Genomic DNA, 14,211 nt, shown 5'->3' on the forward strand with positions numbered 1-14,211 from the left:
TTTAGAAGAACCAAATTATAAAAAATATGTGAATGAAAGAAATAGGGGTGATATCAATGCAAAGTTTTATCACAATACTTTGTTGTATTATTTTGATAATGATAATAAGAACAATTTATTACGTTTTTCTTTTTGTAAATATGCTCCAACAAGCACAGATATTTCTCTTGAAAAACAAACCATATGCAATAGGCTTCTTTTGGACAACAATCACATAAAGAAATGTGATTTGTAGCACAAACGCTAACTGCATTTATTCCTATTTTCACATTTGTTGATATCTATTGACACACCTTTATTGAACAAACAGTGTTTAAAATAGTAAAATTTACAATCCTGACAATAGGGACTGTTTTAGGGATTTTTAAACATCATTAATTTGAATTTATCATGACAATGATAAATAAAAATCTTATCGGGATACGAAAGTTATCATGATAAATGATAAACGATACGATAAATGCCCACTGCTGGAAAGCAGTGCAATCAAACTGACATTTTTACAGCTTTTTTGAAGAAACAAGTGGTGAAAAACACTAAAAATAAAAGTTTTAGGGAGTTTTAAACATCATTAATTGAAATTTATTGCGACAACAATAAATCAAAGTCTTACCTTGATAAGAGATTTATCACGATAAATGCCTAGACTTAGAGAGAGATACAGTCAAAATTAGATTTTTTTTTAGGAATTATTAAAATTAAAATTCATATTAATGAAGCAAAGTAATTTAAACACTGATTAACTCAACCATTAAATACTCACTTGAGTGGACATGCTCTCCCACTCGCTCGTCCTAAACTTTATTGTAGAAAAAAGAAAACAAAACCCTCTTCTGTTTAGTCTCCACACTCACTCATTCATTTATCACACAGCAACTATTTGCTCAAACAAAAGCTAATAGAGGAGCCGTGTGAGAAATATTCCTGCGCAGCTCTACAACTGTGACTCTCAAATTTATTTACTGAGAAGTTTCAGTTTGAAAATTGAGATTCTAAAATATGGTTTTTAATGTTTTAATAACTGGTGTCATGTTTTAAAAAGAAAATAATAGAAAAAGCTATCCAGCATTGAAAAGTAGAGAGAATGTTTTTCACATTTTGTCAAATTAACACACAAAGATTTGAATATATTCTTATGCAATACACCAACACAAAGTAGCAAGGAAGTGAAATAATTTGTGATTTTTAAAAATCATAATGATAATAATAATGGAAACAGTGGATCTTAAGCGTGTAAAGCTTGTGGGGCATCTCTCCGCCAGCTTTGCAGCCCTGCAGACTGAAATTTTGGCTCAATCTTTATAGAACAGCTCAAGGACGGCGTGGATGGATGAGTTGTGTCTGTGAGCGTCATATTTCAAATCTTCAGATTTGGGTCTGGATTTTACTGGAATATTCTGATAGATTAATTTAATCCCAGTCATTCTGTTGGAGCTGGTATGTTTAGGGTAAGTCTCATGTTTTTTGGTTGCTCTGTTTTTAGAGCCATCCATCTTTCCATCATCTCTTACCATCTTGAAGAAAAGCATCTCCACAGCATGATGGTGCCACTACTATGTTTCTTAGTGGGGATGATGTGTTTTGTTGCGTTTTCTAACAGATTTTTACTGAGGTTAAATGACTGTCTGCTATTTTCAATTGTTTATTGCGCTTTATTTGAGGGTAAAAGAGTTAAGGAGGACTTTTCACATTTTTATTTGTGAAACAAAAAAGAGAAAACATGCATAATCATCCATCTCCATTGGTATTTCTTCGCTTGTTGCAAAACCCTGACTGCAATATGTTTATGGCAGAATTTTAGGGATACTTTTGCAGAGCAGAGTGGTAATTTCCATCGTTTTTTCTTTTTTTATTCAAAAAACTTGCAGTGTCTCGGCCGTGATTGCTCTTGGCTCCCAAACTGTTTGTTTGTTTGGCTGCTTCAGTTTTTCCCTGGCCAACGGGGAAGCAGGAAGTCTTGGAAAGCGGCCGTGCGTGCGTCCTCGTATGGGCCGTTTGCTCTCATTCGCTGCTTTTTATGTACGTGTTTGCGCTCCGGCTTGGAGAGAGTTTAATTTGTCACCTTCATCATCGCCGCTCCTTGTGGCCTCCCACCGCGTTTGCTCCTCCGAGCCTCCTCTCCGCTCCTCCGCCTCTTCCCACTCATCAGTTCTTCCTCTTTTTCTTTTTTTTTGGTTGGGTGAAGCGGCCGGTGGAGGCGGATGATTCTCCGAGGCTTCGCAGAGAGCCCACAGTGGGCATTGTGTCCGAGCCCGAAACAATATTTACCGCAGCCCTCTCTGGGATCCCTGGAAACAAAGCCAGTATTGATCCCCCAAATGAACCTACACAGCAGTCTTTATTGTTAGATCTTTATCTATTAAAATCAGGGGAGGAGAAAAGCAGCTCTTTCAGCACATTCCGTTGCATTTTGTCGGCTTATTGATTGTTTTGCCAGAGCTGTGCACATCTTCTGGAATGCCTGGGATTGGAAAATATTAGAAAGTGAATCATTTTTGTCTGCAGTGACAATAAACATACAGAAATGTTTCCGCACGACAGCCGAGTGAAGCAACGGAGCGGCTCGTAAACACGCTCTGCTTCGAGAATGCTTCGACATGTTCTGCTTTTTCCTCCTCTTCTTCAATTTTAAAAGGCCAAATTTACCCTTTTCCAACTCTTCAATTTACAGGGATGTTATTTTAACAGAAACGCCAAATCAGGTGATATTTGCACATTTGAAAATTCAGTCTTTGGACAAGAATTGCTCATTGCTTAAAACAGCAGAGCCACTGTTGACACAGAAGAGTGAACCTCGGGGCGCAGAGGTGGCTCGGGATTTGAAGCGCTGCATCATGGGAAGATGATTTTGGGTTGGCAAGCAAAAGAGTAGAAAGGCAAATGTAATCACAGTACCTTGACAGTGAATAAGGAGGATATTGTGCCCAAATGGAGAGAGAGGAAAGGAGGATTTTTAATGGATGTTTTATGTAGCGACGCACCGATTGGGCTTTAACGGCTAATCCAGGTTTCTGGTTTACTTTGAGGTCCAACCTGCTGATTCTGATTTCATTTTTACGGACAATAATGTATATGAATTCATCTGTTTAAAATTTGCTGTAGTTCTTTGGTGAAATATGTAAACTGTGGCCATTAATAAACAAAATAGAGAAACACTGATATTAGAGTTTCTGCCAATTTCAAGAGCAAAAGTTGCAACATATCTTCAAAATTTCTTATTAAATTTTTTCACATTTTGTGCTTCTACCATTTATTTTTCACATATTTCAATGTTACAGATAATAGCTAACTTTTGATTCATGTTCCCTCAGAAACAGCTCAGATTTTTTTGACCTAGCTAAACTGCTAATCAGCTAATTCTGTTTAAAAGATGATTTCTGTTTTTCCTCTCTTGAAAAGAATGTTGCATTTAATCCAAAATAAAATAMAATAAAAGGTTTAGAACTGCTGATTCTCCAGTAGATCTCTTGACAAAACTGTTTTTTGTTTCTAAATGCTTCAACAAAATTCCTTCTTTTCTGTTGAGTTTCATCCGTTTCTAAACTTTCTGTGGATGAATTCATTGCTGTCCATAAGTCATTTTGTGCTTCCTTTGACAACCAGTATGACTTCTCTAAATAATATGCCTCGTCGTAAAGTTATTTTCAGATTTATTTTTGGTTTGATATGGAATAGAAGAAGAAAGCCATCAAAGAGAATGGAGCATGAGAACACATTTTATAAAAGTTTACATTTTTCTGAGAATTTCAGTTGAAAAACTAATCTTAAATTTTCTTAAGGTGCAGTCATTGTTGTTATGAACTGAAATGTTTGGAGTTTTTGTCATTTTTTTCTTTATTTTGAAGAAACATTTCCCTTTTGTCACTTCTGTCTTGTTCCATAATTGTTGATATCAGCCTTCTCTGCGCCATAGTGTCCCTATAAAGCTGTGGAATTTCTCTGTAACCTTCTCCTGACTGATACCTTTGCAACATATGAGTAATATATAGCTTTAACTAAAGCATAATCAGATTCAGTATTAGTTTAAGGATGTTTTTTTTTCATTCTTTCTAACTAAAATAAGTATTTTTGGTTAAATTATGTAGCATACACCTTAATGTGTGGAAAAACTGAGAGATTTGTCTTGGTCAGACCTTTTTAAAACACAATCCCTGCTATTTTATAGGGGTGTGTACACTTTTGAGAGCAACTGTTTGTGAAAACCACAAAAACGCACAAAAACAACACCCCACCCCAGATGGGAGACCTTAAAAAAACAGGAGAGGCTGCAGATGTACAGATGATGATGACTTCCAAACACAGCTATGAGCAGCTACTTGATACAGTTGCAGATTTACATTTACATCTCATGTACTTGTAAAGGTTAACAATGTCTATGCCACCAGGAGGAAATAAAGGGTAAAAGTGTGTGCCTCTGATTAGAAGCTGTTCCCTCAAACATGAGCGATGCCTTCATCTTTACGTTCATTTCTGTTCTGCGGCAGCCGAGTCATTCCCGCCGAGTCCCTCGACACTTACTGTAACTTAATCATCGGCACTGAATCTCAGCCTGCCGACGGAACGCTGAAGGTCAGCGTTTGCATGTGGAGAAGCGTGGAACCCACTCACTTTCCCGCCTGTGCTTGTGTGTCGTCAGGCAACATGCTGCCCGTGTTCTGCGTGGTGGAGCACTACGAGAACCCCATGGACTTCGACAGCAAGGAGGAACACGCCGAGTTCGTCCTGGTGCGCAAGGACATGCTCTTCAACCAGCTCATCGAGATGGCCCTGCTGTCGCTGGGCTACTCCCACAGCTCCGCAGCTCAGGCCAAAGGTAGCCGCCGAGGTCGCTCCGTCACCCTGACACGCTCCTGCTGTACGCTCACACACCGTGTAACCATGATAACATTGCTATAGCAGGTCTGAAGCTACAGTACACTGGAAAAAAAATGCAAAATCTCACAAAATCTGGCTTCTAGTGCAAACGGTTAATCGTGATTAATCGATTAATGAAATAATCGTCAACTAATTTAGTAGTTTATTAATCATTAAAAATGGCCATTTGTTGAAAGAACAACCTATTGAGGGCAGCAATTAAAACAAAACTGGACAAATACACATATTTTGCATTTAAAATTAAAAATCGTCTTTGTCTGTAAATGTGTTCTACCAGAACTGAAGTGTCAGTTTTAGTTTCACCTGCTTCAAATTCTGTAAAAATCTATTAAGCACCTTTTGCTGTCCATTTATTAATCCGAAATATAAACAGATTATCTGTATTAATGTAAAGTCAAGCAGAAAGGGCTGAGCTGTTCACATGTTGATATTAGAAATATAGTTTTTTGCTGCAGATGCATCCTTTTCTGCAAATAATCAAATTAATGCTATTTTACTGCATTTTAGGTAATAAGATATTTGTTCTCTTATTGAAAAAATGCTTTTAATGTTTTTCAAATATCGTGTAAAAAAAAAAAGCTTAAGTGGTTAAATAAAAAATTTGCAAAATGTGCCATTTTTATCTGACTAATCTATTAATCGTCAAATAATCAATAGAACAATCAATTACTAATGTAATTGTTAGGAGCAGCCCTACTTGTAATAAGACAAAACTAACTTACAAGTGACTTTTAATCAAGTTTATTTTAATATTGATGAAAATACTAGACATAAGTAAAATAATCCACCAGTGGAACTAATACTTTTTCATCAATATTTAGGAATCAATGACTAAAAACAAGCTCCTAAGTTACTTGTAAGTTAGTTTTGTCCTATTTCAAGTGTATTAATGTATTTGCACTAGAAACTAGACAAAAGTACTTGGGAAGATTTTGTGTCTTTGCAGTGCAGCTTCATCCTGACACTGATCCCAGACAGGAGATGCTAACGTCTCCAGTGGGTCAGGCGCACTGCCTGTTTTCACATGCATGCTCTGCACACACTTCCAGTGCGTATATTTATACACACAAACAGCGAGTGTAGGTGGTGAAGGCAGGTGGAGGAAAGGGTCCACTAATTGCACTGGAGCACATGCAGACCTAGGCTGGCTGTTTCAAGGTGCCTCTTTGCATGCTCTTTTATTATAACCTGTCCATCTCACACACACACACGCACACACACATACACACACACACACATCCTTATCCAGCTCTCCCGCGAGCCTTCCTCCTCTTCGCGTCCTGCTGTGTGGGCTGCTGCAGGTTTGAAGACGGCGTCAAGAGAAATTCGCACATGCTTGTTGTGATTTCACTAATAAATAAAGAGGAGCGGAGAGTGATTATGGCACCAAGATGCTTCTTGGGTGCCTACACATGGTGCTATTCGCACTTTTCACACGTGTTACTGTTTTTTAAATTAGCTCAGATGCTTAGATGCGCTTGCTGTCTTGTCCACATCTGTTGTTCACCCACGTCGCGTGTCTGTGATCCACTCAGGTATGATTCAGGTGGGGAAGTGGAACCCCGTCCCGCTGTCGTACGTGACAGACGCGCCGGACGCCACAGTGGCCGACATGCTGCAGGACGTCTACCACGTGGTCACGCTTAAGATCCAGCTGCACAGGTAAGAGCCTGGCACCTCTTATTATTATTATCTTCACACATCCTCGCCAACACCTGCAGAATACATTAATATCATGTGAGGGTTTACTGTAGAGTCGCATTAATCCCTGATTGCAGCGTTAACACAATGAGCACGTAGCATTTTCTCCTTGGCAGGTGCCAATCTGCTGCTTTCATACCCAGAATAGCATTATTAGTCACAGGAACAGCCGCCTGACCTCTCCCAGGAAACAGGCACAGATATCAGAGGAAAACCTCCACACCTACTGGGTGCCAAAAACACACACTTGTTGTATAGTTAGTCACTTTATCTGTTAAGAGTCGGAAACACAGAGAGCGAAAGCATAATCCAAGACTCTGTTCACAGTTTATTTAAAAGCAATCGAGTGGATTTAGCGCCACTGGCTGATCTAAATTTAACTGGTAAGTGCTGCTAACTGATTAGCATTTTGTTTTGTAAATGGCTGAAGGAAGATAAAATGTAATATAATGATAAAGCTGCAAGTATTGAATCAAGCGCCGCAAATAAAAGGAGATGCCAGCAGATTAATCCAAACGTTCTTTTGTTTTTTGTTTCTTTTTTGAACCAGAAATGGCTACAAAAATCCCAAGATGTTAAATATTTCTTTTGAATCCAGACCACAAACATTAATTTGATTTTAAAGTTTTATGCATAAAATCATCTGTTCTGTACTTTTAAGGTTGAAATTTCAACCCCAGATGGGCAATACACTTTTAACTCCCTGTCAATCATCCATTCACATTCACAAATGCTTAAATGTTCACACACCTATAAAAGTATGAGGAAGTATTTATAAAAAATAAGAAAATATTCATAGAATAAGTTAATTCATGCTGCTTCCATAATAGTGACGTCCAGATTCTGCTAATCAAATGCATTGTTTATCAGTAATCAGGAGTTTTGGCAGTTTACATGCAGCATGTGTTAAACAGTGCCAAGAAAGAAAAATAACAGCAACAACCTCACAGAAACAATTCCTCAAGTTTTACTGGGTCATTTTGTAAAAATTAAAAAAAGGAAAACGTTGGGGGAGAGTGGAAAAAAAGAAAAAAGAAATTGGAAATTGCATGGCACAATTTCTGGAGAAAACTAAACAAAACTCATCTGGAAAACTGTGAAGCCTAAAAATGGATATCTGGCCACTTTGCGCTCTTTAAGTTGACCATGAACTCCTTGGTGTACCAAATTATTCTGGAGTCAAATGTGAAGCCATCTGCCGGTCAGACGGTCCAAACTGGGACATCAACAGCACATTGACCCAGTTGTATTGGCCCAGTCAAAGTTTAGACATCATGACTGAAATTCTGTGGTTTGCCAGAACCAATGAAATGAATAAATTGAGGATGTTTTCACACCAGATAGTCCAACAGACTATCTGGTGGTTCGATTTGGGACCAAAATTACAGCATTTTTTTTGTATTTTCAGTTGTTAAGGTTTACTTTCACGGTGCACTCTGTCAAACGATCCAAAACTTTTGAAAAACCTGTTCCCCTCCTCGCCTCTGGTGGCGCTGCACCAAGAACTCCTGAAGGGAACCACATAGAACGTCTGAAGAAGACACTGAGCACAACTTCCTTTTTCACAAAATATAAACAAAAATGGAGTGGCGTCAGATTTTAGCAGGTATAGGGATTTATGTTTATCTTTGGCAAAAGTTCATGAGCCATTTCCTCCACTAGCGTTAGGCTCTTGGATTTGTTTAGATTGGATTCACCCAGAATGCTGTGCATTATAGTTCACTTCCTGCTTTTGGAGTGATTCCCGATCCATTTGCATTCACATTATGCATTCTAACCACGTCAGAGTTCACTTCAATAGAACCTAGACCTCGGTTATTAGGGGGATTATAGATCACCTCTTTGGTCTGCATCAGAGTTCTGTTACGTGTTCACACTTCCCCAAACCAACTGGACTTTCTTGCCAAATGAACTAAACTTTGATTAAAGTGGATTAACAGAGCTGGTGTGAATGCACCCTAAAATACGGTCACAGGAAGATGTTGCAAATTTCATAAACAGTAATGTAAAGCACAGATGCAAACATCCAGAAGACAATTACTGAAGTTTTTTGCACCCTTTGGTTATTCTACAAACTTTTTCAAATATTGGTTGAACAAAATAAAGTTTTACATGTCTGAGGTTGTATTCCACTGCTAACTTGAGTGGTCGGTTAGCACCAGAACATAAAACCCGAATCCTAAGCGATGCTGCAGGGAAGAAAAACCAACCAGCTCAAGCCTTAGCTTGAACGCTGTTAACTGTCTTCTCATCACATTGGATGCTAAATTCTCCTCTGTAGGTGTGAGAGCCTTTGTTGTATTATTACACAGCAAGCACACACACGTTTATATTTTTGGACCCAAACGGGCTCGCATGTGCTCATGGACACAAAGGCGTGCGCGCGCAAACAGTCAGCTGGCAATGATGTGGAGGCTCGTGCCAGCTGCACGCTAACCTAGTGTTCTGCAACTCTCTGGAGAGCTGTTCCTGCTCTGCCTCTTCCCCTTCTGTCTCCCCCACCTCCTCCCACCTTCTCCAGCCGAGCACTCACACATGCACTGACTGATGCGAGCACGTCCACCAGCCAGAATACAGAAGGTTGTGTTTATTTCCGGCCTGCCAGCCTCTGAATGCGCGGATTGCTGTCTTTCCCTGCTCCCTCCTCCCGCTTTGCTCGCTCTTTCCCTCCTCTTGTTCGCTTCCATCTCCCCAGAGGCTCTCTAGCTGCTGGAGCAGTTTAAGGTGTTCTGGAAAATCCATTGTCGGCTTGATGGAGTGCGTGCACGTGCAAGGCTGTGTGTTTTCTCACTAGCAGATGTTGGCGTCGACCGCTGCACGCATCCTTGTCTTTTCCATTCTCCAGAACATTTCCAACAAACTAAAGGACTGAGTTTTCTCCAAACATTCTCTCCTATTTTTGTGGAGTTATCAGATCTTTTTTTTTTTTTGTGTGTGTGCTAATTTTAGTGTACAGCAAAGCATCAAACATATGTCTTGCACATCCAGACTTGGTGAAACCACTGGAGCCCAGTTCGGCTGCCCACACCCTCCATCTAAATATGTTTCTCATTTTCAAAACCCAGGAGTGTTTTTCCAGGTAGAGATGAATGTCTGCAGCTGATGACTCTCCCAACTAAATTCAACGTCAGACTGTTGCTCCTGTAACCGTATTGTTGTGCTGAATATTTTCAGTAATATTGCGTTCTGACTGCAGAAATCTACCCAGTTAGACCTTAAATTGTCTCGGCGAATACAACAAGCCAGGAAGGTACGAGTAACACAGAATAATAGTCGCCACATGCAGCTGATGTATAATTCATGCATCAATCCAGCAGATGTGTTGTATAAAGTAATTAACTAATCAGAACAATCAGGAGAGAGAGAAAGAGGGAGAATATGAAAGAGAGAGGAGGAAGGCAGAGAGAAAGAGAGAGAACGAGACAGAGCAATCTCCAGATGCATCTGCTTGATGCGCCAAATGAAATCTGTCTGTCTTGGAGGGACGCTTGCAGCAGGAGAAACGAGCAGAGGCCCGTGTGTTCGGCTCTCTCTGGTTTCCTCTCTGCTCTGCCTTTCTGATGTGTCTTCAGTTCAGCAGCACATGGACTTCAAACGGGTTTGGACTAACTGAAACAGATTTCACATATTTGCTTTCTGGGGAAATGATCAAATGTTTGTGGCCGGATCTGAATTTTGTGGACGATTTTTCAGTCCTAGAATTTGTACTACAGATATCAATTCCGATTTCTCGTTATCCAGTTATAAGAATTAAATGTGTGTTTTTCTCGTCTTCCTGCCCCGAGCACCATTATTCATTCATATTAGGAGCAGAGGGGATTTCACACTGTGTGTATGCTTTAACATAGTGCTTAACATAGTGTATTACTATTTCAAAACCGAGTCTAAATTATTATTGGTTTGACATTTTAAACTGTGTTTAGCCTTAGTGAGGCTGCGTTACCAGAACAGCTGTTTGTCTGTATTCCCTAGAGAATATTCCTAATTCTGAGAAAAAGCTGCAAACGTTTCCAAATCCAGTACATTTCATGATAAATTACAACTAAAAGCTGAGAAGAAAAATGCGTTAAACCTTCCTGTTACCTGTTTTAAGTCTCACTCTTTTCTGCTCTTTCGTAGACTCAATGAAGCCATTTGCATTTCTTTGTTACACCAGATTTCATTTTTAAGCATTTCACTAGTACCGAAGTAGTTAATTCAGACTCTTCTTCAGTCAGTAACAGCGTCCACACTGAAGAGGGTTGTTATTCTGTGCTTTAAGATGTATTTACTCATCTGAATAATATTGGATTTTAACATTTTGGAACAGCTGATCAATCATCCAGTTCTGGTAATGAGCCGAGTTCTTTTCCATTTTTGTGACAAAAATGTTGACATTTATAAACTATCCTCAGATTTTCACCTTTTGTTTGTGGCAGAAACAATTAAACGCCTAAAATTCTTTCCAACCAAATTCAGCAATATGACATGTCAGCCCTGCATCATTCATATTTAGTCGCTTTACTTTATTAATGAAAACTCACATTTTTACATATCAGTTGATATCAGAACAGCTAGCAGCATCTTTCAGGTTCATAATAATTGATCAAGTCTTGCATTTCAAACAGTCCGTTGTATGACGGAAATAATTGAGCAGGTTTGTAATAATTGTTTGACAGCGTATTGTAAATTATGTTTCTTTTCTTTCATGTCATCCAGATTTGACCTGGTTTATAATCCAGAATCAATTACTTGATACGTTTAATATCTCAGAGGTTTTGTCACTGTATTCACATTTCTGTTGAAGCCCTAATAGTCCCGTATTTTGCTGCTGAAAAGAATACACTCTCTATAAATTAATCCTACTGCAATTATTTAAATATAAAAACCATAATACAACAAAAAAATTTAGTTTTTGTTTCGTTTGTATTTTTTTAAATGGAAAAATCTGTAAAAACTTTGATCTTAAAAAGCAAACTGCTTCCTCTTACAAAGTCTGTTCAAAAACTAAATGGGTCACAATGATTTAAAAAACATGTTTTACCATTTTTATGAAATCATAGTTTAGGTTTTATCATTGTTTTTCAGACTCTTTTGCTGATGATAGGCCTGTCGCGATAAACGATAAATCAATTAATCGCACGATAAATTAAACCTATCAACCTCATTTTAATTATCGTCGTTATCGTCTCTTTCTGCCTTTTTTTTTCTTTCTGTTGATGACACTGAATGAAAAAATGCTCGGCTCTGGTCCTCTCTACTGACCGTCCCTTCCTCATTTCCTTACTGTAATGTCCAGCACACACTACACGAGTTGTCGGCCCCTTTTTCAAAACCTGAAAGACACATTAGTTGACAGAAATCCTAGGTATAATTGTTCGATCGGGTTCGATCGTGCCGTGCAATGTCCAACAATGGGCACAAAATAATGGCTACACGTCCAGTTAACTAATTTTAAAATCGGGCATTAATCAATGTTTTACTTGAATCTTCCTGTGATGAACGTGGCTAGTGCCAGCGTAAAGTCCTGACTGAATGAAAATCATTATAACCTATTTATGTCACGTTAATGAAGAATAGCTGAAAACCTACCGGGTTCATCAACTGCGGTAGCAATTTGGCTCCAACTCCTCCCCTTGTCATTTCTATATTCTTTGCACGAAATGATGAATAAATATTGATGTTGTTTCCACATATCATCTTCAATGTCCACTGGACTTCAGGTTGCGCCGTGTCAGCTGTTTGGGATTCCCCTCCATAATTTCCCCTTAGAAAGCACGGAGGAGAATCTGCGCTTTCTGATTGGCTACCTGCCACATTTAACAGGCTGCGTTAAGCTCCCAGTCGGGGAAAAACCCCGATTTAGATCAGAGCGGCCACGACAATCTACCGTAACCCACCACACACTACAGGATGATCGGTTACGAAATCACCAGCGACAATCTTAGATCGGCCAACGATCTAAGATTGTCATAAGGGAAGATGGGGGCAAAAAAATCGTGTAGTGTCTTCTCTATGTGGGTTTTTTGTTAATGGAGACTGAGAATCCATTTTATTTTTGGTTGTTTTGTTTATTTAATTTATCAATTCCAGCGTTATGTGTTCTATTGAAAATAAAGTGTATATCTATGGCAGGAAATCGCATGCATTATTAGTCATTTCCATGAGATCAGTGTCAGAAGGTCTTGAAACAATATTATCGTTTATCGCAATAATTTTTTAGACAATCGCTCAGCAAATTTAAGTGATTTAAAGTGCAAGCCAAGTAAATTCAGCTTTTTTAAACTGACTTGAGCTCCTAAAGGGGTAAATCTGCAGATAAATTCATATTTTTCAGTGGTTTTTTTGTGTGCTTTTTTTCATGATCCTCTCTCTCTACCCCTTGTCCTTCTCCATCCCTCCTCTCCCCTCCGTCTCCTGTGTGTTTTTTTGTTTCCTAACAGTTGTCCTAAGCTGGAGGACCTGCCGCCCGAGCAATGGAGCCACTCTACAGTAAGAAACGCCCTCAAGGAGTTACTCAAAGACATGAATCAGAGCTCTCTGGCTAAAGAATGCCCTTTATCACAGGTGCTGAAGCCCAATCCGCTTATTCAAAATTCCCCCCACCCCCCAAAAAAAGAGCAAAAGAAAGCAGAAAAATATCTCAACCTCACCCACCTCCCCTCCTTCCGCTACCATACCACACAACAAAACAAACACCCCTATCTCCATCACCTCCGTCTCTTATCTTTCACTTATCAAATGCCCTGAGTTTGATCCACTGGGAAAGAGAATTGGCATAGAAAATCCAAATCAATGGCCATTGTCGTCTGAATATTTTTTTTCCCTTTTTTTGCCGCCTACAAAACACACACACACACACACACCAAGAGACGTGCGTGCAGCGGCAGCCAAAAAACCAGAGGTGTTATTGAACATATGGTTATTGTTAGATAAACACTGGACCAATCCCAGAACGATCCGGATTGGGTTTTTTTTTTGCTCTCTTTTTTATTTTTATTTTGTCTTTTTAGTTCATTTCGTATCACTGCACTGGGCTGGAGAATTACACATTCACATGTTAGGTGTCACGCTGCGTGCCGAGAGGTTCAATAGAGCGCGCTTGCACTGATATTGTATTAAAAGGCAATGCAGTCGGTATATCATGGAGGCAGTGAATGGAAAGAAAAGGCTGCATATCTCGAAGTGTGTGTGTGGGGGGGTGTGCGTGTGTGTGTGTTGTGTTTGTGTGTTAGCTACTGTTCAGCAGGGCTTGTGTGTGTTTTCCTGGATTTGTTGGTGAAATATTCAGACTGTATCTGCGCTCTTTGAGGTTTTTAGCGAGCAGCCAGCTCTCCTCCCAGTCCACCGGATGGTCACCTGGAGACCCGGGTTTGTGCCGTGCGTATGCGCAAGAAGCTGCTTTCGGTGCATGTGTGTGTGTGCGTGGGTGTGTGTGTGTGTGTTTAGCTGGGCATGATGATGTAAAGAGTCCCTGGGTGGCGTTCAGGCGGAGCCCAGCCCGGTCTGGTAATCACCCTGTTTACGGTCCATATGTGAAGACGGCTCAGAGGAGAGCGCACACTAGCTCCGAGGATTTAACACACAAAGCACATTCAGTCTGTCTCAGACACAAATTCGCAAGACTGACACACACACAAGTTTCAGATTAAATTA

General features: G+C 39.6%; 1 protein-coding gene across 5 annotated transcripts in view; it reads left to right on the forward strand.

Moving 5' to 3' along the window:
* Window positions 1-14,211, forward strand: part of satb1b (SATB homeobox 1b) — an 84,282-nt gene that overhangs the window by 18,336 nt on the left and 51,735 nt on the right. For 4 of the 5 annotated variants that reach the window (XM_008431192.2, XM_008431190.2, XM_008431194.2 and 1 more), the window contains 3 exons: window positions 4,637-4,813; window positions 6,411-6,537; window positions 12,999-13,122. In XM_008431192.2, coding sequence (XP_008429414.1) covers window positions 4,637-4,813; window positions 6,411-6,537; window positions 12,999-13,122 — 428 coding nt within the window. The remainder of the gene's footprint in view (window positions 1-4,636; window positions 4,814-6,410; window positions 6,538-12,998; window positions 13,123-14,211) is intronic. The other variant, XM_008431195.2, reaches the window with a different exon arrangement.

This window comes from Poecilia reticulata, linkage group LG16 (assembly GCF_000633615.1).
Source record: "Poecilia reticulata strain Guanapo linkage group LG16, Guppy_female_1.0+MT, whole genome shotgun sequence".
NCBI classification, from domain to species: Eukaryota; Metazoa; Chordata; class Actinopteri; order Cyprinodontiformes; family Poeciliidae; genus Poecilia; species Poecilia reticulata.